At 43.1% G+C, this 27,809-nt stretch overlaps 1 protein-coding gene across 3 annotated transcripts in view; it reads right to left on the bottom strand.

Moving 5' to 3' along the window:
- The window catches only part of TENM2 (teneurin transmembrane protein 2), a 1,147,948-nt gene that overhangs the window by 318,516 nt on the left and 801,623 nt on the right, over positions 1 to 27,809 (bottom strand). For all 3 annotated transcript variants that reach the window (XM_033096732.1, XM_033096733.1, XM_033096735.1), the window contains one exon: positions 26,061 to 26,270. In XM_033096732.1, the coding sequence (XP_032952623.1) occupies positions 26,061 to 26,270 (210 nt within the window). The remainder of the gene's footprint in view (positions 1 to 26,060; positions 26,271 to 27,809) is intronic.

Raw genomic sequence — 27,809 nt, 5'->3', positions numbered from 1 at the left:
TTGATGATTTTATAAAAATTGCAAGGGAAGTACCGATGCTGTTTGAGAGCTCTGGGGCTCCTCACATCTAAAGGTTTCCTCACGCACCAAAGGGAAGTGCTGGCCTCCGTGTGATGTTTCCAGAGGAAGACAGCATTCCTTTTCTCCCCCCTTTCTTTTTTAGCGGGTTGAGGGCACAGAGGAAAGATACTGTAAGTAAGACACGGTATGAGGTCCAACTATTTCAGGTGTGAAATGAACTTTCCTTGGCACCAACCCCAATGTGCCCTGAACTGCAGCGCAAACTAAATTCAGGGAGGTGAGCCCGGGGTGGCCGTACCAGCCTTAATTGCGCATGCCTTTGCCTGGGTGGATTTAAACGAGAACTTTCTAACCACGCGAAAGGACTTCCTTTTATTTAATTCCCTTTGTTCAAATGTCAACTTTTTGTTAGAATCGAGCGCTGGGCTATCCCTCCATCCGGATAGACGCTTGCACTTTTGCCCAGCGACATCCTCTCGGTAAAGAGAATCCACTTTCTGTGGAGGACCCTGTCTGGAGGGAGCAACCTGCACAGAGACTTCCGGCCCCTGCTGGGGTTTCCACCCACGCGCAGGGTTGGCCTCTAAGTGGGTCACGCTGTCTCCACAGGGAGGAGAGAGGGCTGCAGTCGGACTGCCTTGAGTTCTTATCCAGGCTCCACACGGCTACTCTGTCATCCTGGCCAAGTATTTAACGTCTCCGTGCCTCAGTTTCTTCCTCCGCACCACAGGGATACCTGCTACTTCCAGGATGGTTGCTGAGCTACGTCAAGCACTTGGCAAGAGCCTGGCTCATGATACATGACTCCTAAAGGCTAGGTGTTGTTGCCGTCACTATCTTTATGACTTTGCAAGCTTTCTTCTTAGTTGAAATACCTCAGGCTTCTTGCCTGTCTTTACCGTTTGATACTCTTGGCAATAAGGTTTCCTGCACCCATCCCCCAAGCCATTCTGCCTTTAGCTTTGATGATGCTACATGAAGGTGACTCTTCTAATCTGGCCCCTTTTGTTCTCTCTCTCTCTCTCTCCCCGCACTGTTGCAGGCTCTGTCCTCAAACCTCTTTCCTCCTATCAGCCTACCCTCTCTCATCATCAGTGATATTCTCTCCTGGGGTTCAAACATCACCTCTGTGCAGAGACTGCAGAATCTCTCTCTTAGTTTCCCAGGATCTGTTTCTCATCATCTCTTTTTGTCTTCATTCTCGTCTTTTTTCTTCCATTCTTCCCTTCCTCCTGTCTCTCCTCCCTGATCTCCAGAACCAAACTCTCAGCTGTCTGCTGGGCATCACCACTTGGCCAATCAACAACTTACCCAATGCACTTTCTACCTCCCAACAAAGACCTCCTTCTCTCCCAAACCTCAATCTTTTTTTTTTTCTTTTCCCTAAGAAGGGCCTCATGATTTACCTAGCCATGCTCAGAAACTCAGAGTTAACTGTTACTTTTACTTCTCTTTTATTCCTCCACATTCATCCAATATGGAGGTTCTGTAGTTTATTTCCTGACAAAATCTGTGGCATCTCCCACTCCCCAGTGACGCAGCCTAAGGTAAGGTTCTTCTTACTTCTGAGAACCTGGTCCATGTCTCACAAAACCCAGCTCCTTGCATATCTCCAGTCTCTCCCCCAGCTTGTCTTACACCTGATTCCATGGGAATCCTTCCTCAAGAGCATCTGGGAGCTTTCAAACCCTCAGGTGCCCAGGCTGCTCCCTGGTCCTCTTCTATCGGAATCTCTGGTTTGGCACCTGGGTGTCCACACTGTTTCTCTAAACTCTTGAGATGATTCCAGTGTGCGACACCAGCTGCCAACTTCAGCCTAAAGAGACAGCTAAGCAAGACCAAGTGACTAGGCCAGGCGTTCTCAGACGTTACTGTATGTCAGGATCACTAAATCACAGACTGATGGGCTGCACCCCTAGAGTTTCTGGGGGAAGGGGGAGAAAAGGGTGCTGAGGATTTGCAAGGTCCCAGGAGCTGCTGATGCCGCTGGTCTTGGGGGGTAGGGGGCAAACTTTGAGAACCACAGCACTAAAGAAGCCTCTTAATTGGAGGCATCTGAAGGTGAGTTCACTGAGAGGAAAACCACACTTCATTAAGTCTGGGTAGGCGAAGGCGTCCAAAGTAACATGCCAGCAAAGGGCTCTGGGAAGATAACCCAAATTACCAGATTGGCAGGAAGTCATGTCTTCTGTTCAGAACCCTCTTGTGTCACCAATCACTGTGCCCACTGTGCAAGGGCCTGAGTTAATTCCCCCTTTCATGTCTAGGTTGGGGCCGGGGGCCCAGCAGATGAAAATAAATAAACAAATAAAAAGACTATGGATTGCTCCCCTGTGCTTTACCAACTCAAATTCCTAAGGAATCTCCCAGGCTCATGACTTTATATTTCTAACTCTGTTTCTTTCTTTTCTTATCATCCTACCTATAGCTATCCACCTGCCTGGCTATCAGCATGTATGTATGTATGTATGTATGTGTGTGTGTATGTATGTAGCTGTCTGTCTGTCTATCTATCTTAAAACAAACACCCGTGGACTAGCCCTACACAGCTCTCACAAATGCAACGAGGAATGTGGATGCCAGCAAGGCTATCCTGAATTATCTCATTACTGGAAAGAATGCAGAGTCTCCTTTTTCATTTCATTTGGGTTTTAAAGGTAATTCTGACCTGGCAGACAGATAAATCTGTATTCAGCATCTGACAGGGATCGTTGTAAACAGCATTCCCACCCGAATTCTTGAGACGTCATCGTAAGATAGGAAGATGATGAAGATACTCTGGAATGGGGTTTCGAAATCTTTTTAAAACCTGATTTTTTTCCCTACTTTTCTACACATTCGTAGTATAACCAGCTCTTGAGGTAATATTGTTTTTATGCTGAAAAGCAAAGTTTACCAGAACTGTCTTGACTGTGAACACTTTATAATTATAAGAGAAGGATGAGTCTCTGAATTCTGAGGGGAAAAAAAAAAAAGTGCTACAAGCTGTTCAGCTAATGGCACAAATGGGACTTAAGAGCCAAATGAAAGAGTAGAAATAGCGCGGGTCCTCATTGCTTGCTAAATTGGGGGAAAAAATCCTACAAAGCTAAACGAAACCAGCTCATCAGTCAGTCCTCACTCATATTCTAAAAGTCTGGATTAATCAGCAAGCGAGGGAAGAAGGGAGCAGAGCCTCTGTCTCCCGTTCTTTGAAGCATGATAGAATGATGAGCCGAACATTATAAGCCTTTTCTGCCATCGTAGACCAACCGAGTTAAGCTCATTTCGGGTGGTTATAAAGATCCGTGCAGCAATTATTTAGAGGCTTGCACGCCCACCCTTTAATCAGGCTGGGGAAATGCACATGCTAGCTATTTTCTGGATATTTAGCAAGGAGGAAAAAGCAGGCATGATTCTAAAGGCAATTCCTCTCCAACAGCTTGGAGTTGATGCTTCTCGGCTTCTCTCCCTGTGCTCTTTGAGGTGAATCAGAGAACCATCTACAAAAATATCCATAACGGTCTTGAGAGGTTGATAATGGGGACCCGCTTTGCATCCCAGCTCTGACTCTCTTCCGAAAATTATCACCAGTGCAGCTTCTGCGACTCTCCCAGGGAACAGCCTCTTTCTCTCCACGTGATGCCAGGCTATGTCTCGATGCCTTTTAGTAAAGGCACATTTTCACCATAGTATTGGGTTTTAGGTTGTTAATGTTTTCTTTCTCTTCCTAGAGGAGAGATTCAGAGTTTGAGTCTTTTTTTGTATCGCCCACATCATCTAGCACAGGCTCAAAAATATTCACTGAATGAATGCATGTCTGAACAAACAGTACATGTCACATATTTGGGTTAGGAGCCACAAACTTCAACCATGAGCTCTCCTAATTCTCTGACTTCCCTTCATGATGCATGGTATGCAGACAAGGACCCCATCCTCCCGGCCATCCCCCGTCCTTGCCTGGAACTAGATACATCAGCGTGCCAGCCTTTGCGTCAGCATTTCAAGCTTTCCCTGAATGCACCACGTTCTTTCACATTGCCATGCCTTTGCACTTGCTGTTGGCATTTCCTGAATCCCTATCTACCCACCCCAGCGGACCACTAATCATGATTTAGGATATCAGTCCAGTGCCATCTCTGTATGGAGACCTTCCCCATCCTGCCCTGGCCCAGGTCGGGAGGGCGCGTGCCCTTCTAGCACTGTGTCCCCATCGATCAGAACACTCCACCTGCTGGATCTCAGTCATCTGCTTCCTTTGGTCGTCCCTAATGCCTCCCCTCACTCCATGCTGTCACTAACCAGATCAGAGTCTCCCAAAGGCCATGTGCCTGGTGGGAGTCATCTCTGACTGTATCTTGCTAGTAGGTGCTCAGTAAATATTTGTGGGATTGGGAGGAAGTGGTGGTATCATTTGAAGGACGTCAAAACTACCTGAAAGCGTCGTCAGGTTCTCAAGCCTCTAAGAACATTATCACAAAGAATCTTCAACAGTGAGAGTCAGGCTTTAAGCCCCAGACCAGCAGTGTCTGACATCACTTGGGAACCTGGGAGAAATGCAAATTTTCAGGTCCGATCCCAGACCTACTGAACCAAAAATCTGATATCGGGGCCCTGACTCTGTATCTTACAAGCTCTTGAGGTGATACCAGTGCTCGCTGCTGAGAACCTCTGCTTTGGGCAATTAGAAGCAATATTTTGGGAAGTCGTGTATGGCAGTGGGAAGATCAGGGTCATTGGATTTAAGCAGCAATGGCTCAGATCCTAGCTGTGAGGCTGGATGGCTGAATATGGGACGGGGTCAAGTTAGCGAAATGCTGCGAGCCTCATTTTCTTCATCAGTATGCCAATGAAGATTCGTCCCAAAAATACTCAGGAGAAGAATGAGAAGAGGGAGGAACAATGCTGCTTGGGCAGATAACTTTAAGAAATAAGGCCTCTAGTCTTCTCTTGGAGATTATCCATTCACATAAGCATACTAAAGGATCTGAGAAGTCTTACTTTTTCTTTCCAAACTTTGTTTGACCCAGTCTTTCCCAAGGTTGGTTTATTCCTTCCTTCCTTCCTTCCTTCCTTCCTTCCTTCCTTCCTTCCTTCCTTCCTTCCTTTCTTTTTTTGGGGGGTGGGGGTAGAGTGGGGAAGTGGTAAAGAGAAGGCCACCCCTTAGCTTCTGGTTACTTAAGAGGAAAAAGTAAAAGGAACGTTTTTATCTTATATTTGAGTTTTAGATTGTTTATTTTTTAATTGGAGTTTGAGAAGAAAAATGACCTTAAGAATTGTCTTATAGCAACATATTGAATATTTGGAAAATACAAATAATTATTTGGCAATCACACAACAGGTATTTACTGAGCACATACTAAGTGTCAAATGCTCTCTTGGGTGTTGAGGATAGGGAAAGAGGAGAAGAGAGCAAATGTGGATTGCTGAGGCCTGTCTTAGGAAATGATATTTGAGCCAAGTGCATGAGTAGGTGAGCCATGGGGAAACATGGGGAAAGATATGGGCAGATGGGACAAGAAGCGCACGGTTGTCAAGGGAGAGAGCTTGGTGTTCTGAAGAATGCAGAACATCCAGTGTTGCTGCACAGTAAGGAGAAGAAATGGGAATGGAACGAGATAAGTTTGAGTGTTAGAATCTGGCCAAATCACGTCATGTTAGCCACAATAAATACTCTGGATTTTATTCTAACATGCTGCTTTAGCCTGACTTTTTTAGACGAGAATGTTTCCCTATATTCTGTATCTTCATTGGTGAAACACAGAAACTTCAAAGACCAAGAAAACCAAGTATTTTCCCTCCATCCACCCATCCATCCATCCTTCCACTCACCCATCTACCCATTTATCCATTTATCCATCCATCCATCCATCCATCCATCCATCCATCCATCCATCCATCTATCCACCTATTCATTCAATAGTCATTTCTGTCTTCTGACATGCTAGGCACTCTGCTTAGCAGGTAAAAAAAAAGAAAAAAGATATAAAGATAAATAAGACAAAGCTCCCACTTCCAAGGAATTTATTATATAGTAAAGTACGTACAGTGTGGAACAGGCCTGGCAGAAACATAAATGATTATGCTTGTTTCATTGAGCTACCTTGCTATATTGCTCAGGGAGTCTATGTGTGTTCTGGGACTAAATCTTTGGATGGAAAGAAACACCTCAGAGCTCTGATTACTTACTACACACGATGTATTATTTTACCACATTCAAAAGCACGCTAAACATAATTGTTTGGAACTTGAATTTGTGTGGAGCACAGAAACTAGGCTAATAAGAACTCATTGATGAGATGTTAAACTCAGTTCCTCTGTCACCCACACGACCTAATCTTGTGGAGGGGTTGACCCTGTACTTGAATGCTTGTCCTACTACATACTTTGGAAAGCCATTGGAAAGTGTTTCCTTTATTTCATTAACCAATATTTTCTTTCCCCTCTAACACTTTCTTGCAATGCCTCTTTAAAAAACTGTTTCCTGTGGCAAAGGAAAGGAAGAAAAATACTAGCAACGAAGCATATGCTAAGGTAATTTAAGATTGTGATAAGCCAAAAGGAAAAGATAAACAGCCCCCAGAAACCCACAAAGTTAAAGAGGTTCTTCCTTTTTAAAGAAGTCTAATTGGACACAGTAGGGGTCTTGATCAGTGTGCCTCGTTGTTTTATGAGTAGAGTTTTCTACTACAATGTAGGAAGTTAAAATGTGTGTTCAACTTCTCTGAAATTGCTTTTCTCATGTCTACCATGCAACCTTGAACTGGTATGACCAATTTTGCAGGGAGTAGGGCCATGGTAATAATGTATGAACCCCTGAACCTGACTGAGTATGTGAATAGTTTTTATAATCTGCCAACTCTCTTGTCCCTGTCGCTACTGAGTTCCCATCCCATTTTGAATTTCTCCTGTGATTATCACATCAGTGAGTGCTGAGCAGCCTAATGCCAATTGTTTATGGGAGGTGCTGATGAAGAGTAAAAAGACAGCAAGAGAAGAAGAAACCCAGCAAAGAGGTAATGCTCTGAAGTGCCTCGTGCGAAATCTCAGAGTTAATGTTCAGTTTAATGAAGGAATCTGGACAGAGGTTCTGAGTTCTATGGGGTAGAGAGCTTGATTCCACTGTCCACGTGGTGTGTCATTACTGTTCATAAACAAATATACAGTGGTACCTTGGTTTTTGAACTTAATCCGTTCCGGAAGACCGTTCGAGTTCTAAAACGTTCGAAAACCGAGGCACAGTTTCCCCATAGAACGTAATGCAAAATGGATTCATCCCTTCCAGACCTTTAAAATCAACCCCTAAAACTGCAAATTTAGCATGAATTTTACCGTCTAATAGATACCATAGATCCATAAAATTTATGGCATTCGTAAACCGAAATGTTTGTCAATGGAAACGTTCGAAAACTGAGGTACCACTGTACTGATAACTTGCATGTCTGCTTCTCACTGTGCAAAGGAGAGGCATCCCTCCCGCCCCTACACACATTATCTTGAAGTATAATTATCCCTGTGTTATAAATGGTGAAACTAACACATAGAGAAGTTAATTAAAGAACTTGCCCAAGGTAACAAGAGTCCAAATGGAAAAGGGAATAAGGCAGACTTTGAAGCTCTGAAGAGAGGGTTTTTCAGAACTGTGATGGAGGCAAAATAAGGGCTTGGTTTCCTTTTCTCTGCTGAGGAAATATTTCTCAAACTCTTTTCCTAAGCTTGACCTTGCAATGGTAACAGGTTTTGAAAATGGAAACACTCCCTCCCCCAAATAGCTGCACAATGGATTTTGGAGGGCACACGCTGTCCCGCAGAATCTTTCTCCATGCGATCTTCTGCCCCCTGACAAGGCTTGGTCCACCCCTGGTTCTTCCCCGCAGGAGGGAAAACCACTCCTGTGCAGAGTCCCCTTTAAAGCTTGGTTGCATTGCAATGTGGGAATGTTTCTTAGGAGATCAACTTAATTTGATCCAGGTTACTTGAAACATGCAACGCTGGGCATGGATGTGAGCTGGGCACATATCTTCCACACATTTATAAAGAAATGGATTTGGCTTATGTGAAGGTATGTGCTAGTGTTCCTCTATTCTGGGAAATCGTTTTTCAGATTTAATGTTCCTGAAAGTAGGACTTTACGATTAATGTTGCATGTGTAATACGACATTTTTTTCCTGCCATGAAATGTTGTAATTAAGTCGATACCGTGCTTATCATCAATGTCATCTTACATTCAATACATCAAATTTATTTATTTCCATCCCCAGTCCTTTTCAGAAAGGACTTGAGGTATCTTACGACCAAACACAATGAAATATCAACAGAAATGTACTCAGCAGAGGAAGTTCCACTTTGTAAAAGTTTGAATCTTTTCCAAAGCAGGCTAGAGTTAAATCAAACCCTAGCAGCCTCTGGGTTATTTTGAAAGGGGCGTCTCATACTGATCTCGCACTGTTATGAGGCCACAGGCAAGTCAGGGCCAGCCGTCTGAGAGCTGCAGAGCTCATCAATGTCAGACAGAACGCCAGGAGGAAGCCAGGGGAGGTGATCTGGTGCGAGGACAGGCCCTTCCAACCCAGGCAACGCCTAGCACCTGTGATATGATGGCTATGCTGTGGGTATTTAACCAAATGGTTTTGGCAGCACATGACTTCTGAGTTCTAATATCAGAGCCAGACGTGAGACGATCTTCTATGTTATATCCTCCCATATCAAAACAACAACAACAACAAGATACTTGAGCTTGAATTCTTTTCCTTGCAGCTGCCTTAGCACTGACCTTAGCCACCGTCATAAAACTCAGCTATGTTAGAAGGACATTTGGTCCAGGCTCCCTAAAATGCACCTAACCTTTTCATGACCTATGGAGGCTCTTCTTCCTCTTAACTGTATGTGCTTGATGATAACTTCAACTAGGGAAGCATAGAAATCCAGAGTAATGGTGCAAAGGAAACAAAGAATGTGGGCCTTAGCAGTTATCATCTCACTCGGTATAAACAAAGAAACAAACAAACAAAACTCATCATCGAAAGTAGAGGTTATATAATAGCTGACATGTTGTTGAAAAAGCTACTGGCAGCTTACGGAAAACCAAGGGAAATCAGTTAAGAAAGTAGAAGCACATTTGGAGGGGGAGTGTAAGAATTCTATTAATCCAGTGTGTTAAAACAAAGCAATAGTTTGAAGCACATATGGATGTGTTTTTACGCACCAAAGTGAAAAAGAAATAAACGATGACTTAATACATGTGAAGTGGTCGATGAAGTCCTACAAAACACTGGCACATGGGAGAAAATAATAAAAGGGGACCTTGGTGGCAGAAATTTTGAGACCATCAGACACTAAATACCACCTATTGATAAGTCACTTGAGGTTTCCGACCCTCAAATGTCTTATCTATGAAGTGGCGATAATAATACTCTTTATATCCTCCTCACCACATGGTAGTAATGGGGGTTTTAAATAAATAATGCACATGATAGTGTTTTCTAAAGGCAAAAACAGTCTTCCAACAGGGAGATAATTATTAATGACAGTGATGGTGGCTATCTTCATCGTCGTCGTCATCACTGATAACGATAAGCGAGGTAACTGGAACTACAAGTTCAGTTTCCGACAGTGTCCAGGAGAACCCCAGGCAGGAGTTACTGGAAAATGCCTGCCCCATCTAAAATGGGTAGCTTCTATTTGCCACGATGCCATAGAGGATGACGCTAGATTTGTTGTTATTTCAAGAAAGACAGAATTATGAATGTTGATATAAAAATCTCCTGAGTTTTTAAAAAATGTTGTTACCTAAAGAAAAACATTTAAAAAGATACCGGCAAGGACAAATCAGACAGACTTGCAAGCTCATTTGTCCAAGGGACAGATTTTGCAACCTCTGAGATAATGTCCATGAGCTTGTGCCATGAAAGAGAGAATGTTATACGAACAAAACACGAGTGATCGTGATTATTATTTAATATCATCATCATCATCACCACCACCATCACCACCAATCCAGGAAGGAGCAACAGTCTTAGCTTCCCATCTTTGGGTGGGAAAAGTTGTTTCTATGCTTTTAAAGAGAGGTGACAGACTCGGCAACTCAAGACATCCTCCGTAGTAGAGTAAATGTGTTGTGCTTGATTTCTTGTTCTTTTCTTAGAATTGTGACATTTGCAAATTGGAAGAGACCTTTCAAAACACCTGGCCCCGATTTTCCCAACACTATAGAAGAAAAAATGGAGGGTCCAAGAGGAGAACTGACTGCCCAGGTAACACAGGGATTCCCGGCAGAATTAGTACTCAGATTCTGATTCTCTGGCCCCCACTGTCTCCAGGGCTCTTTCCTCGCTTCACAGATTCTTTTTATCTCATGAACCCTTTCAGCAATTTGAGATCAATAATGAGAGGCAGCAAAGGCCAAATCTGCCCAGTGTAATATGACTTTTTTCCCTTCCTGTGAATTATTTTCACAACCAATCCTCTGTCTCTCACATTCTAACCAGTTTTCTGTCTTTAAGAGAAGGTGCACAGGTTAGCAAAAGAAATCATAAAACCAGTATCCTAACATTTAAATAGGTGGTGTTCCATCCAATCTCTTCCCATTTTGTAAAGCAAATTGCTTGACCTGAGAGAGAAGAACCCAGCGGAAATAGGGATGGGGTCATAAGCTGGTAAAGATCACAGCTCCTTTATGGCGGCAACAAAATCACTGATAGAAACGTATCAAAGAGAACAGTTACTGCAGGAGAGTAACATGTAAAGCAATATCTTAGGCAGGCAGAGTGAAACGGGGGTGGGTAATGGTAAGGTGCCCCACCGAGATGGAAAAGGTCATTGAGATGAAAATAACCTTGGGAACTTGGAAAGAGTGCTCCATTACCACAGACAGGAAGAAAATACAGTACCCAATCAGATGGAACAGACTGAATTGCGATTCCAGTCAAGTGTGAATGCCACCGAATGCATCGGAACTATTTGGGGAGCTGGCATCAGGGAATATGAGCGCTGTCCCCACCCCTTAGTCCATGGTGGGATATCAGCAAAGTTCAAAAGCAGGTCTTTGTAAGGTCAGAACTTACAGAAATGCATCTTTGTACATCCTCAATGGGGGTGGGAAAATGTGATAAAGATACATTAGGGGTCTTTTTGCAGAGGGGCACTGCCTGTTCCGCTGAGGTGTTAAAAATTTGCTACACCATCAGCTTCATTTTTTTTTTTTTTTTTTTTAGGCAAGGGGATGCAAAGTCTGCCTTTGGAGTAGAAGAAGGAAAAAAAAAAGAACGATTGATCATTGCCTTTACTGTTAGCTTTCCATGGTTGAGTGTTCCCTGATAGAATTGGTTCAACTCCAAGATGCTGTCTTAGAAACAATTATTGTTTTCCACTAAAATACAACTCTAGCAGAAAACATTAATTTAAGTGATAACTGCCAAAGCTGCTTCAGTATCAAGAATGTGTGTGTTCTCTCATCTTTGGATTTACAAGCACCAGAAAGGAATAAGGATTAAAAACAACAACAACAAAAAATACACAAAAAAAACCCAGAAATGATAAAACAAAAGATTTGACAGAAAATGACAAAAGATAGGGCTGGGATTGGCCCGGGGGCATTAGGGGAAAGGATGACATAGCACTCTTCTCTTCTCCATGGGGGATACGTTCTCAGACCCTTAAGTGGAGGCAAAACCTCAGACAATACCAAATCCTATATATGCTACATTTTTCCCTCTGCATACATAACTATGATAAAGTTTAATTTACAAATTAGGCACAGTAAGAGACTGACAACAATAACTCATAATAAAACAGACAACAACATACTGTAATAAAAGTTATGTGAATGTGGTTTCTTTCTCAGATCTCTTCTTCCTCTTCTTTTTGCGATGCTGTGAGGTGGTACAGTGCCTACGTGATGCAATGGAGTGCGGTAGCCTTAGGCTCCTCTAAGGGTGACCTGAACACCAGCCCTGCTGTACCTGGGCCATTGACCTGATCACTGGCAGGGCTACTAAGTGACTAAGGGGCGGGGAGCTTATACAGCATGGAGATGTCGACAAAGGGATGCTTCACCTCCTGGGTGGGAAGGTGCACACTTTCATCACGCTACTCAGAACAGTGCATAACTTAAAACTTATGAATGGTTTATTTCTGGAATTTTCCACGTAATATTTTCAGACCATGGTTGACCATGAGAAACTGACACCATGGAAAGTGAAACCTTAGCTAAGGGGGGAATTCTGCCCTGGAATTTTGAAGTGCCACATGAAAGAGCTGTTCTATACTTTACTAGTCTATTTAGATTCCAGCGTTTACATATTAACGATGTTAGGTTTCTTGGCTTGTTTCTGGCTTTGTTTGCCATCCACACTGGACTACTCCATCTGCCAGAAATGCCTTCATCCTTCCTTACGTCTTCTACTATAGACTGAAGAACGCAGCTTGTGAGCCGGGGTCTGTCCCCACTACATCCTGGGACCATTTGCACACCTCTCCTCTCTCCTCTGACTTCATTCACTCTTCATTTGCTCATTCACCTGCTATTTATTGAGCCTCTGCTCTGTGCTAGGCGCCCTGCCTGCTAAACGCGTAGAGTAAAATGGGACATAAGGGAGCTAATGGGTCTTGTCCTCAACAAGTTTAAATCAACTGTTGAATGGAGTCCAATGGTGAGTTCAGTAACAGAGGAGACATGGGAGCTAAAGAAAGAATAACCCCGATCAGGGAGAACAGAAAGGATTGTGGGAGAAAACAGTACCATGATGTGCAAAGACTGCAAGGCACAAATGCGGCGTATTCAGGAACTGTGTATAGAGTGGGGTGAATGATGAGAGACGGAGACAGAAAAGAGCCTTTTGTGATATGTAAAAGGTGCAGACTATAACTAGGGAGCGTGGGGGTCCCACGGAAGAATTTTAAGCAGCAGACTTGTTCACATATGCATTTTATGGAAACTCTGCTAATTGAATTGTGAGAACAGATTGGATTAGAAGACAAAAAACTAAAAGAAAAAAGAATCAATTAGAAGCAATTAGATCTCCAGGCCAAAGATACTAGTAATTTGAGCTAGGGTCGTGGTCACAGGGATATAAACCTATTTCAGAGTCAAACTTGATAGGGTTTGGCGATTTATTCTAAGTAGAATGGGGGACTAGGAAGGATAGTTTCTAGGCTTCTGGCTTGAGCAACTGACTGATGGTAGATAGGGGCCTGTGCTGAGATGAGGAAAACCAGAGAAGAAGAATTAAATGGAAGAATATGTTTCGGATTAAGTGTGTTGAGTTTCATTTCAGAACTGTTGTTTTGGAATTGTGTATTAGACATCGTAGTTAAAATACCCAGGGACAATTAGATATATTGGGTAAAATATATGACTTGGATAAATGGACATCGAGGCCATAAACCCACAGATAGTAATTTTAGTATTGCCCACGGCAGAGTGCATAAACAGTAAAGAAAAAGGGGCTTGGGTTCTAACTTTTAGATATCCTGGCATTTAAGGGATAAACTGAAGGAGGCATTCACAGGAAGGCAAAAGTGGCCAGAAACATAGGAATGAAGGAGAAGAACGCAGAACCATAGATGCTAAAGGAAAGGGCATTTCAAGGAGGAAGGAGCAGTGAGGGGAAGTGCGAGATGTGATGAGAAATGTTTACCAAATTTAGCAAACAGGAGGAGGCTATTTGTGCATGTAGTACAAATAGTTACCAACTAAGTAAAAATAACAGGTTGCAGAGTATGTGGGGAGTGAAAACGTAGAGAGAGAGAGGATAGGGAAGCCCTTTCGAGAAATGTTTCTGTAAATAAGAGGAATATTAGGTTGGTGCAGAAGTAATTGTGGTTTAAAAGGTTAAAAATAATTGCAAAAACTGGAATTACTTTTGCACCAACCTAATCATTCCCTATGTATTTAAATCCTGTTGGTAAAGATCCTCCAGAGAGAGGATCCTTAATACAGGGAGACTATAGGACCAGATGGGATCAGGAACATAACAGGGAGAGAGGAGGGATGATGCTTTCTTCATTGCAACAGAAATAAGAAGGAGGTCTTGAACTTTACTCCTACACTCAATGTCCAGTAGCTCTGCCCACTTCGTGTTCCACTGGATGCTGCTGGGGGTTGAAGTCTTAACCCCTGGTACCTGTGAAGGTGGCCTTATTTGGAAATAGGCTCTTTGCAGATATAATTAACATGAGGTTATAGGGGGTTAGGGTGAGCCCTACGTCCAATGATTGGTGTCCTTATAAGGAGAGAGAGATGTGGAGACTCAGAGATGCACCCAGCGAGAAGATGGCCACATGGAGATGGACACAGAGATCGGAGACAGGTTGCTACAAGCAAGGAATGCCGGGAGTGCCAGCACCACCGGCAGAGAGGAGAGGCAAGCAAGGATCCTTCCCTAGAGTCTTTGGAGGGAGCATGGAACAGCCAACACCCTAATTTTGGACTTCTAACCTCTAACACTGTAAGAGAATACAGGTCTATTGTTGGAAGCCGCCCAGTTTGTGGTACAGCGTAGTGGCAGCCCAAGGAAATGCATACGTATGGTAAGGCCATGCACTCCCTAGAATGGTGCCCAAGGTTATGGCTGTTCTCTGAAAGGTAGCATCAACTCAGGAGAGCGCTTACTAAAAAGAAGGAAGCAAAATACATTCCTCAATTCCAAAGGAGACCATCCATTGGACAAACATGCATTTCTTCTCATGCCCTACGGTGCGTTTTCTGTTCTTTGTAAACAGTGAGCCAGCTCGTATCCGTGATCACAGATGATCTCAGATCTGAAAACATTACAAAGACAGTCAACAGGCCCACGTTGGAATACATCCACCTTTTTGTTGCCCCACTCTTTACCACTGCTTTTTTTAAAAAAAAGCTAGATCAATAAGGATGTCTCGAACACATCTCAACTTGCACCAAGTGCTAAATGATACAAAAAGACCAAAGAAATGACCCTGATCTTTAAGTGGTGACAATTTGATGTTGACACAAGTGACTTATATGCATGAACTACCAAGAGAATATTACAAATCAGAATGTAATGAGGTGCTAAATTGAATCAGGCAGATGCTAAGACTGTGTGCAATTCTGACTCTGCCTCTGTTTGGGCAGAGTGGTTTGGGAAAGCTTTGGGGAAAAGATGAGACCTGTGCTTAGATGGATACTGGCTTAGTAACGAGGAAGAACAGTAGTTACAGTATCTTCTCCGTCTCGTGCCATCTTAAGCCTAGGATTTTTCAACAAGTCTGGGGGCTGGGTTGGGATAAAGAGCTAAAGCCCTAACAACTCCACAGGGCTCCCAAATCAACAGGATCAGATACAGATAAGTCTACAGATTCAACAAAAATGCTCCAGTGCCTAACCACTGAAGTTCACAGCACCTGGTGTCATCTCAAACACATACCTCCTAATCACTACATATTTTTAGAATGAAGTATGTCGGAGAATATTAAACAGCTACCATTTGGGGTTCTAACATTGTATGACCTGTTCCAACATGCCCAATCTCCTGTACTTTATTTTTTCCATCAAAATAAAAAAATGCACATAGTTTAAAGAATGAAATAGCTATACAACGTTTGGTTCAAAAATAGCCATCCATTTCTATCACCAACTTCTTCCTTCTCAGAGGCAGCCACATTTACCTTTTTTTAGCTGACTGTTTTGGCTTTTATCTCTAGGTCTATAAATAATACACTTTGCTGCTATTTCTCGTATTTTCAATTTTAGGCATTATCTAGTAACTTCTCACTACAGAAAGATGCAGATCTGGCCCTTCCCTCGACCTGCCCAGTCCACATAGGTACCTTTTCCATTTCCTTCTCCTCCGGATAGAAGGCTTAGATTGTTACTCAGTGCTTACACATCACAGGGCCATGCAAGTGCTACTCAAAGCTGAGCCATGTAACACATGATGACTATTTTTCATTTCTTGAATATATACAGAGGGTGCCAAAAAAAGTATACACATTTTTAGCAAGGAAAACTGTATTAAAATTGTAATACACAATATATACCAATAACAGAAGACAAATATATGTAACATTTGATTTCTGCAATTACAAGAGGTGCTCAAAGTGGTTACCATCAGCGTCCAGACACGTCTGATTGCGGTGAACTATTGCTTGGGCAATGTTGACCAAAGTGTCCACTTGTATAGATTTTTCTGGCACCCCTGGTATGCATGCGTGTGCGTGTGTGTGTGTGTGTGTGTGTGTGTGTTATTTTTCTGGAGTTGTCTTTTAAAAAATTTCCTTAAGTTTCTATATACTTATCACTCAGGAGAATGATTTCTTTGGGTCAAGTCCCCATTGTACTATGTATCCTAGGCAAGTTCCTTAACCTCTGAGTGCCACAGTTTTCCCATCTGTAAAACAGGTGTGATAATAGCCCCAACCCACAGTGAAATGGTGCAAACGTCCTCTAGCCACAGCACCACCGGGAGCACATGGTGGTCCAACAAAGTTGGGTTTATTAACTCATTGTGAGGAGGGAGGCGACACACAATGAAGGGCCATGGGTGCTTCCGTGAAGGGCACTGAAAGGGCTGTGTTAGGTGGCCTTAGGTGTGGCTCGAGGAAGCAGTTCACTCTGCCTTTGCTTCTGTAGGCGTGGGGATAGCTCCAGGATCTGGTATCCATATGTGTTATGTATAGGAAGGGCTGACTGGAAGAAACTAAAACTGTCATTGGTAAAGAAAGAACAGCTACACATTTTAGCCTGGAGAGCAGGACCGCGTGTATTTTTGTACGTGGGATGGTAACCTTGCTTTGGTCTAGGTTTTGACAAGATCATGAGGTGGTCTTGTTTTCATTGTATCTTACTTCGCTCCAGTCACAGAGTGGCTTTGCTGAGCGTTAGTGTTCTGCAGGAGTGTTTATATGCAAGGGGAGAACACCATGGCATAGCTGAGAATGCCAACCCAGCTCCTAACAGCACCTACCCCGAGCAGTCAGTGTCAGGCCAGATCCCAGAGTCAAGGGCTGCTTTTGTCTTTCTCAGTGTTGAGGATTTAATGCGTTGCCGTGTGTAAAAACCAGTAGAACAATGGCCACCACAGAATAAGCCCTTAAAATATTTGTTATGTGACACTAAAGGCATAACAAAGAAAAATAAAAATAGGTAAGTTGGACAACATTAAAATGAAAAACTTTTGCACATCAAAGGACACTCAAGAGACAAAAGGCAACCACCAGTGTGGGAGAAAATATTTGAAATTCTATTTCTAATAAGTGACTGATAGTGTATATAAAGAACTCCTACAACTCAAGAGCAACAACAACAAACAGCTTGAGTAAAAAGGTGGACAAAGGACCTGCATAGACAATTCTCCAAAGAAGACATACAAATGACCAAAAAGCACATGAAAAAATGCTCAACATCACTAACCATTCGGAAAATGCAAATCAAAACCACAACGCTACACCATATCACATGCATTAGGATGGTTATTATAAAAACAAACACACAAACAAACAAAAAACAGAAAATAAATGTTAGCAAGGACGTAGAGAAATTGGAGTCCTTGTGCATTGCTGGTGGAAAGGTAAAAGAATGCAGCCGCTGTGGAAAACAGTATAGCAAGCCCTCCAAAAATTAAGCATAGAATTACTGTATGATCCAGCGATTCCACTTCTGGGTATACACCCCAAAAGAAGTCAGAGCAGGTACTCAAACAGATGTTCGTACAACAATGTTTACAGCAGCATTATTCATAATAGCCAAAAGCTGGGAACAGCCCAAGTGTCCACTGATGGATGAATACACGAAACAATGTGGTATAAAAACATACAAAAATGTCATTCAACCTTAAAAAGGAAGGAAATTCTGACATATGCTATAATATGGATGAATCTTGAAGATGTTACACTAAGCGAAATCAGCCAGTCACAAAAGGACGCATTTCACATGATTCCACTTATATGAGTAGTCAAATTCATAGAGACAGAAAAGAAAATGATGTTTGCCAGGGGCTGGGGAAAAGGGGGGTGGGGCGTTAGTGTTTAATGGGGACAGAGTTTCTGCTGGAGAAGATTAGAATGTTCTGGAGATGGATGGTAGTGACGGCTGGCAACAGTGTGAATGTACTGGACACTTAAAACTGGTAAATTTCCTGTTAACCATACTTCACCCCCTTAAATCTTTGTTAAATTAAAATGTAAATAATATCAAACCCGATCTCTGTGCCAACTGTCTAAACTCCTTTGAAGACAGCGAGATGCATCAGAATGTCGTTTAATATTCCTAACAATTTGAGGAGTTGGAGTCTTTCAGGCCTGTTTTACAGATGAGAAAACTGAGACACACATTAAGGAAGCTGTTCAAGATCAGAGTGTCAGAAAGTGGCTATGTTTTGAATTCAAGTAATACGCATGTCAGAGTTCCCACTTTTAAGAATATAGTTATTTTTAATTATTATTTTTGGGAGGCGTCTAAGAGGTATGCCAGGGGCTGGGGCTATAAATTCTGTTCAACCTGCCCGTTGGTAAAAGAAATCTATCGTTTCATTCCACAGAGGCTTGAGACATGTCTAGCAAGGGACTGAAGCCACATTTTAAAATGGCTACTGAAGATTATTCAGAAGCTAGTTAGAGTTCATTGCAGTCTTTAAAGGAATTTGGGAGAAGCTGAAGTTCTGGGTAAAAACTGTTAGGTCAGGAAACGGTTAAGACGTCACACATCGCTCCCAGGACATCTTTTGGTATGTACCAAGAAGCCCGGCACAGAGATGGAGAGGTGGAATGTACACAATGCTTATCGACCCTGGGAATTTTGTCAATAGCAAGATTATTTGCGGAGTAGGAGCAGTTCTCTGCCATGTGTCACTTCCGTGCTGCACATCACCTAAGGAATTACCTGTCCATCTTGCTTGTGTGCTCACGTGTACTGTGGTGCAGAAGCCTGGTCCCAACCCAGCTGGGCTGGAAATTGCTGGGCCTACAACCAGGGTGTGTGTTTGTGTGCGGGGTGGGCAAGGAGGCACAAAGGAAAAGAAGAAAGGGTCCGCTCTCTGTTGGCTCCACTGTGGGGCCCGTTAGCAGTGTCCAGAGAGTCCCGAGAATGATCAATTCCCCATTCTCAGGGTGGGGACCTGGTTTAGGAGGCTCTCTAAGAGCCCGGGGCAGTCTTGGGGGGGGCTGTGCTTTTTTCTGCCTCCTGCTGGGACTGCCTTCAACATTTTCAAACAAGTGTCACAGGACCCCAGACCATGCTTCTCAACTTCACAAGGAAACTTCTAGGAGCTGCTTTGCATAGCTGTGTAGGTCTCAGTTTTGTCAATGGCCTAGAGGGTGGAGTGAAACTCACACTGTCCAGGAAGAGGGATTGGAGGTCCTGTGAATCTTGGGGCAGTTTGGTTCAGCTGGATGCAAGGAACTGACAAGCACTGAGTGTTAGAGCAAGAGGGAAGCGTAGAGACATTTTTGGCCAATGCCAAACCTTCACAAGTAGGGGAACTGAGCCCAGGATGTTTGAATGACTTGCCCAAGATCACACTGTGAAGCAGAGACCAAGTACAGAAAACCCAACTTCCCTTTTAGAGCTTTCCTGTTACTTCCATGCTTCCCAAATCTATCAGACCATAAGAATGATCTGAAGGGAGTAGTGAAAATACAATTCCTTACCCCCCGCCACCCGAATTTATTTGTATTTAACCAGGATTTCAGGGGAAGAGTCTGGAGATCTGTGTGCTTTCTAAGCTGTGGATGTGAAGAGTATTTCGTGAGGCCATAGTACTTGTAACCAATGCTTCTTAACATAATGCATTCACTGTCTTCTGTGATAAGCCACACAAATATTTTAGAGGTCAACACTGAACAGAGGGGTGAGGAGAAAAGTCTCTGGAGTCGGGAAGGTTGGGTTTGAAACCCAGGTCTTTCACCTCTCAGCTTTGTGACTTGGGGCAAGTTACTTGTCTCCTTTGTGTCCCCGTTACTCATCAATAAAATGGGCATAAAGGTAATTCTTGCTGCACTGGGGTGTGGTGGGGCTGAATAAAAATAAACGAAGTAAGGTGCATAAAGTGCTTAGCCTAACAGCTAGCATGGAGGGAGGAGAAGGGCCACACCCCACGTGGCTCTGCCTTTGGGGCAGAGGGGCTGTCTCTGTGCCCTCCACAGCCTTAAGGCAGCTCCGTGACCTAGCCTGCACTGCCTGGTGGGCTGGGAACCACTCTGGTGAGGAGGCAGCCAGTGCTAACTACCACCTGGGTGCCAGGTCACTCTGCACCTATGACCGAGACATCCAAGCTGCCCGGGAAAGAACTGGGAACCAAGTGGCTCACACGCAAAACAAATCCGACTTGGGAAAGGGAAGAGTGTTGGGCCTTGATTTCCTGAGCTGCAAATCAAGAATGAAAATGAAGTCCATTCCGGACAGGTGCAAGCTCCTTTAGCTGGGGCCCCACGCAGGGTTCTCTGCTTTGGCCCTGCCATGACTTGTCACGATGGATATAAACAGTGTTTTCAAAATCTTCTCGTTTACAGGTGAACTACAAAGTTCTAACGCATCTGAAAACAGACAAGTCAGGTATCGGTATATTGAACATAATTTCTAAAATAAGTGTAGTCCCCAAGTTGGGACATGCTCTGCTCTCCTTCCCCATCATTATCCACTTTTCCATCATTCATGATAAAAGCAGTAAGTTAATAAAATGAAGGCAGTTACGAAAGGCACGAGTTAACTCATGTATTTACTAAATACTTATTGAGCACCGACTTTGGATTTGATGCCAGGAAGCCTGCCCGGGAGGTCGGGAGGTCTCTGCACGATGGAGCGAAGCTGAGAGGCGAAAGAAAGGCCTAGAAAGAGTGGACTATGAAGTTAAAATGCAGTACAGTGGAAGAGGTAGCATGAGGAGCCGCCCAAGATACAGTGACTCAAAAAAAAACCGAGCCCATATTATCGCATAGTACAGTCACCAATGTACAGAATAATTGCTGCGCGCTCTTTAGGACATCCTACACTAAATTAAATTCCAGTGGGAATCGTCTGCTTAAGAAGGCAAGAAAGTTGATAACATATTAGAGGAAAAAACATCTTCCCCTAACCTAAAATATAGTTTCATTCATTAAAAAAAAAAAAATTCTAAAGACCCTGCACTTCCTCATCCAAATCCAGCCCCATGGATGGAGGCGGGCGGGGGGCCCGATGACTGAGGCTGTCTGGGAATGGCACTTTAGTTTTCATGACAGGATATCAATTCTAACCTCTCTATGGCTGTCAAGACACATTTGTAACATAGAACATCTGCTTTTCAGGTGGTGACTATAACCTCAAAGTTGGCTAATTCCCGTAAAAATTGAGCCGTGAGCAATGATATTTAAGGTCTATTGTCTACGGGACACGCAGTTTTATGTGGTCCTTCACAGGACGAAGGTTTATCTATAGATCAAGTTTTGTCCTTGGGCTGTGCAATGTTTGGGTATTTGTAGAATTATTTTGAAAACTGGAAATGCTTTCTATGGCTTATGTGGAGGGAGGTTATAAGAAAATCGGACAGGAAATTCTTTACCGCATGTATTTACCAACGTGTTACTGAGAATTCAGTCATCTGGAAAGCACGTCTTATTTCCTTTAAGAGAAATTTCTTTGTGGCCTCACTAGGATGATTCACAGTATTCCCCTGAAGCAGTTGATTTGCTTTTATCTCCTGGAGGTTGTGTATCTTGTTCTTTCTCTGTTTCCCTTTTTGCTTTGGTTTCTAGGAAGCTTAGAATGAAGTGTTCTGTTCATCTTATATAGTGAAACAGGACATTACAGACAGAGAGTGCCAAAAAAATGTATACACCTTTTAAGAAAGGAAAAAAACTGCATTAACATCGTAATACTCAATGTATACCGATAACATAAGATGAATACAAGTCATGTGTATACATTTTTTTGGCACTCTGTGTACCTGAGCCTATATGTATGCTTTCCCCTCTAGAGTTTCCTTTATACTTTTTGTATCATCTAATTACAGTTTTCTAGTTGTTGTTTTTGTTTTTTTAATTTTCATACATTTTCACAAATTATGGGGGACTTGTAAGAAAAGGAAGGAAGGAATGGATGGATGGCTGAATGAATGAATGGATGCATGAAGCTCTTTTGCTTTGTGATGCAGATAAATAAGACAATCATTAAATTAGCTAGGCAACTGAATTTTTAGAGCACTCTAGGCAACGCACATCTTGCTGGTGTTGATGTCCTCTTTTCATTAGAACTTACCAAAGCATTGCCTTTTTAAAAAGGGCCAACGCACCTCTACTGTGATCTGTTACAAACTGAGACTCCCCCCCGGGGACAGGCCTGTTGCCACATAGGACAGATCGAAAGGTCCTGGGCAGAGGTATCGTGGTTACATTTCTTCTGTACAGTTTGATGTTACTAACGAATGTCCCAGCCCCCTTTATTCAGACTTTTAGGTAAACGAAAGCTCAACATTTTATGGGAAGGGAGGTGAGCCAATGCTTCCCACTGCAATGTGGCTTTGCGTATATTTTCTGCCTCAAGCGCTGAGAGCAAAGAGGACACCCTGTTCTGATTGGGAAGGTGGTCTTATCATTCTTACATGTGCAGGAGCCTCCATTAACTGTGACTCAGATCCAGATTTTTTTTTTTCCAGATGAGTTATTTCATAGGGTTTGAAATGATGCTTCTAGATACCAGAAACAGCATCTGGAGTGAACCTGGCCTGGCCGAAGGCAGAACACAGGATGGAGCCACTGACTGGAGCTTAGCTATGTGGAAAAAAATGCTTCAGGGAAAGAGAAACGTCACTCCTCTGAGTGTACCTAGCTGTACCTGGGTATCTGCTCGACCGGCATTGATTGAAGGTTACAGCAATTTGGCTTCAAAGGTTTCGAGGTTTTCGTACCATCCACTAAAGCAGGAGTGTCCAAACTTTTTTCAACGTTTTTCACCAAGGGCCATATGTGGTAAAACACACAAACAGCCGGGCCACTCACTCGAGGTGAAGTGCGTATTGCCTCCCCTGGTTTATTTAAGTAAACTAAATATATTTTTGGAATTTGCTGCGGGCCAATTAAAAATGGATTGCGGGCCTCAGTTGGCCCGTGGGCCGCAGTTTGGACACCCCTGCACTAAAGAATGCACCACAGTCGTAGAAAATAATGACTGTTAAGCCATAAAAGTAAAGTTTTGTTGTTGCTTCGAGGAGCTTTTTGTGTTGTCAAAAACATTTTAGTTGTATAGTTTATGTCTGGTTTGTGTCTGTAGAACAAAGGCTCTTGGGCAGGAAATGTGCGCAGTGACTCTCCTAATGATGGGCTTTACTAATGTCAGGTAATAACAGCTATGATAAGAGGATCGCAGGAAATAATTCTTCACTGTCATGTATGGGCTGAGTGTGTTAGAAGGGGTTTTATTTCGCCTGAGACCAAACTGATACCGCATCGTCAGAACACAAGGTCATTGCCAAGAGACCAACTGAAAAAAAGTCAGTGTAATTAACCAGCCAAACATAACACCACCCATCACATGGTCACTTTGTTTGTGCCGCGGCACCCACTGAGAAATCCAGCCCCTTTCATCAAACTCAATTCAGAACACCCAGGCACAGCCCTGCACTTTGCGTCTTCTGTGTCAAACTCTATTTTCAATCCTTTATGTCAAATTTAAATTCACAGCAACTGCATTCAGATCTTGATAGAATCCTCAATTTGCCCTTGACCCCAAATCCATTCCACAAGACACACAGACACACAGACACACACACACACACACACACACACACACACACGAGTACATACATATTTGAACTCGATCTGCGCTCACTATAGCTAAGCCAAAGTCTAGAATTTTGAATGACGGCCTGCTTCTTGGTTGGAGCTTTAAGCTCTCATATACGTATCCTCTGAAAACAAGGGTATTGTACAATTGGGTCTTCACCCCTGAGGTGAGGTAATCATATCAGCACAGCTCTTGTTGGGACGAAAATGAACCCTCAAATTTTCTGTGGTATTTTCCCGTTATTGAAGCTTAAATCTCTATCAAGCTTACGTGCGCTGAACAAATTGGTGTGAGTGATGAAAAATGGATCAGTTTGCCTCTGAACACATAGATCGGTTCTGTCCAAAATGAGGTCTTGATTAGGCATAAAGCCAACAAAAAGGCCCTGTCAACAACTTACAATGTGATACAACATCCCGAAGAAAAGATATCACTCATAGCATTACCACTAAGAAAACATTCTAGACAGCTCTGAGATGTGAACTGACCTCTCTTATGGAAACTGTCTTTGCTTGGGTATCCATACATGCATAAAATGATAGAGTTTTTAAAAGCTCACTTTCTCCCTAATAATTGTCTGTTTTTAAAAAGCTATCAGCAGGTGCGCCTCATTTCAAAAGCCTCTTGTCCTTCATAATACAATATTCCTCATGATTACATAGTATGAAATAAAAAACAGCAAAACATAAGTGAGGATCGTTCAATTAAATGCAACATAATCTCTGCAGGAAAAAAAAAAAAAAAAACAAACCAAAAACCGGTTCTGTAGCTAAAACAAGGTTCTGACGAAAGAAAAAAGGGAATAGATCTCCGCATATTTTTAATTACATAGAATTTCCTCAAACATGATTTTTCATAATATATTCCATTAAGTTAACATCATATTTGAAGAAAGAGCATTTTCCGATTTCATTTTAAGCCTGATTTTGAGCAATTACAGTGTCATTGTTCTGCGGTAGAAAGGTTGAATTCATTTACTGTGTGGTTATGCTAGCTATGATTGATGTCTCTTCTCCAAATGATAAACCAATCACCCCAATGATGTAATGTCATTTTAAGAGTGCCATAATCACATTTCTCTCAAACTAGAAGCTCTGATGAGTTCTAATAAAGATTTATGGTACATTAAAGGCCTTCATAATATCAACAATGGATTGCTCATTTGATGAGAGATTTGATTAGGTAATTTTTTTGAAAAAGAATATGAGTTTACTAAATATATCAGGCCTGGCTTTGAAGAGGGGCATGGGCCATCATCAGTAGCAGTCCATCATTCCATCTCCAGAATGAATCATCTTAAATGCATTTAGGAAGTCCTCTCTAATTGTAGAGGTTGAGGCCAGTGGTAGCATACACTCATGGATGGAGCTAAAACACAATCTCTTGAAAGAACAGCCTTGGCGTGGAAATCTCTGTACTACTTTTGATAGGATACGTTAATGAACACCAGGAGTGGCCGATTCAGAATATAACTCCAAAGCCTTTGTGTGAGGAGCAATTAATTTCTGCAAATGTCTCCCTCTTGGGCCACGGGTACTTAACCTTAGAGACTGCCCGCTCCTATGTTCATATGTGTTCTGAACATATCACCAACAGGAGAAATGAAATAAGGCAAGATGACGGCTGGCCCTGAGGCAATTTCACCAGATTTAGAGGTTGGGAGCTGAGGCAGTAGCCACAAAATCCTCAAAAGTGGGACAGAACCCCAGGAGCAGGCCCTCTGCTCTGTGAATGTGAAAGCTACAATGAGAACTGGGGATTTCGAGGCCATGTTTATCGTGGTACCCCACAATCATCTTGCTAAATTCAAGTAAAGTATCATGAGTGGAGAGTTATAGGAGAGGTCACCACCTCCAAACCCTTTAGACTTGGAAAGACCTTCAGTAGTCATGTCAAGGGAACACATTCTAGTAGCATAACAATCTAAACTAGTACGGAAGAAAAGTCAGAAGGCAACCGTCAAAAACGAGATGTGAGATGCACACAAACTCGGCACATGAAGGTGTCCAGGGTCACTTGGCTATGCCCAGAACAACAGCAATCCAAAATGCACCATTCCCTTGTCCCTCTGCATTTTACCTTGAAGACCTGTATGTACGCATGTGCAGCAGTGGGCATATTCCTTCCACGGAAGGAGGCCCAAACCCCATTCAGATAAGCCAAGCCTTATCTGAGACCTTCAGCAAAGGTATCCTGGAGCTGCAACGCTACAAAATGACAAACGTATTTTGCCTTAATGCTCCCCACACCACCTTCTCCCCAGCCCTTGTTTCAAAGTTGTCATTTTGCTGGAGACGAGACAGTGTCAAGCCCACAGCACCGCACATTCAGACACCACAGTTTTCCTTACCACTGCTGGAGGCTTGCTGGGGACCTGAGCATGCTCTGAGCAGGTAGGAATTGGGGGAGAATTCCTCATCAGGGTTGGTGTCCATGATTTGATGGGAGGTATTGCTGTCTAGCAATGGCATCTGGCAGCTAACTGGTGGAGGATTATGGGAGCTAGGCAGCTGAGCAGATGGGAGGAGGCTAGACGAGGATGTAGGTGGAATGGGACGACCTGGGAAAGAGGACAGAGGGGTGAAAGGTCAGTAATGAATGTCATGAGAGCAACCAGAGCAAGTTACACTGAAACCACCTCACGATACAAATATCTTAAAATAAAAATTAAAAAGAAGAAAATGTTCCAGATGTTTTTTTTTTGAGTGGTTTGATGTTTCTCCAAATGTGTAAATTCTTACTACATGTAGTTGCATGTTTGAGAAAGCCCACGTGAGCAGAAATGTCCCTCTACACAGCTGCTGTAGAATCAGTCTGGAAAATGAAAACTTCTTTTTCTCTCTTCTGCTGCCATTCCAAGCCAACTCCATATCATCTCTCACCGAACTGTCTGTCTCCTTGCTGGTCTCCCAGCTTCCACTCTTAACACACACCCATCTACTCCCCACTGTCCCCATCCTTGCTCTGTAGCCAGAATGATATATTAAAGAAAGAAATCAGACTATATCACTAGCCTGCTTGGCACTCTCCAGTGGCTTCCCACTGCACGTGGAAAGAAACTCCTTATGACGACCTCTGTGTCTCGCTTACCCTGGCACTAGCTGTCTCTCCTAGAGGCCACCTCTGATAGTGGCCTTTACCACTCTCTGCTTGGTGCCTCATTCTCCAGCCACAGTGGCCATCTTTACGTCTGCGGCTGGAACACGCCATGCCATTCCATCTTCACAGTCTTTATGTTTCCCATCCCCTCTACATGGAACATTCTCCCCCATTCATCACCTCACTGATTCCACAATTCTGCTTCTTCTCTTCATGCAATTCGTCCCTGTTTGTCTTCTTGACAGTTGTCCACATGTCTTCTCTATTTATCCTATCTGTCCTACTAATTAGCCTGTTTAAATATTTTCAGAGCCCTTGTTACTACCTGAAGGTGCACTTTTACATATTCTATCCACTCCTGCATCCTCAGTGTCTTCCTAACAAATAACAGTTCCCGAATGAATAAATCAGGTAGGCTAACACCAACTTAATTAGTTTGGGTTAGAAGTGGAGGAAAGGTGGAAAGGGTGACACATTTGTATCCCAAAGAACTGGCCAATGCCCCCACTATCACCACCATGAGATTCTTTTTTTGGCACAATGGGGGAATTCCTACAAAGAGAAACAGCCACTCCAGGACATGAAGAGGAACAGCTAGGCTGGCAGGAGGTGGGCAGTGAGTGACTTGGAGCTGCTTTTGGGTCAAGGAGTTCTCCCTCCCACACAGAAGGCGGCGGCAACATCTTTTCACGTGGCAGGGAGCTCCTGGCAGCCAATAGCCGCGTGAGGGTAATGGCCATGTGTACTTTCACCTGAGTCACCCTTACATCTTAGGGTCCCTGCAAGTGCTTGCCTGCTGGTATGTTCATTTGGGAAGCTTAGAAAAAAGAGCCAAGAGTAACAGCCTACAGGATATGCCCTAAAGCTGGGGGTGCGGAGGGAAGGGAAGGTGTCGAGAAAGCAAACGAAAGAATCAGGTTTGAGATTCAACTCAGGCAACAAATGCTTGAGTCACAAGAAATATTTTTTTCCCTGCTTTTAGATGTACTACATATGTGGG

The sequence above is a fragment of the Rhinolophus ferrumequinum genome, chromosome 24, assembly GCF_004115265.2.
Source record: "Rhinolophus ferrumequinum isolate MPI-CBG mRhiFer1 chromosome 24, mRhiFer1_v1.p, whole genome shotgun sequence".
Taxonomy (NCBI): domain Eukaryota; kingdom Metazoa; phylum Chordata; class Mammalia; order Chiroptera; family Rhinolophidae; genus Rhinolophus; species Rhinolophus ferrumequinum.
The sequence above is the reverse complement of the archived record's forward strand: the minus strand, read 5'-3'. Positions and strand labels throughout refer to the sequence as shown.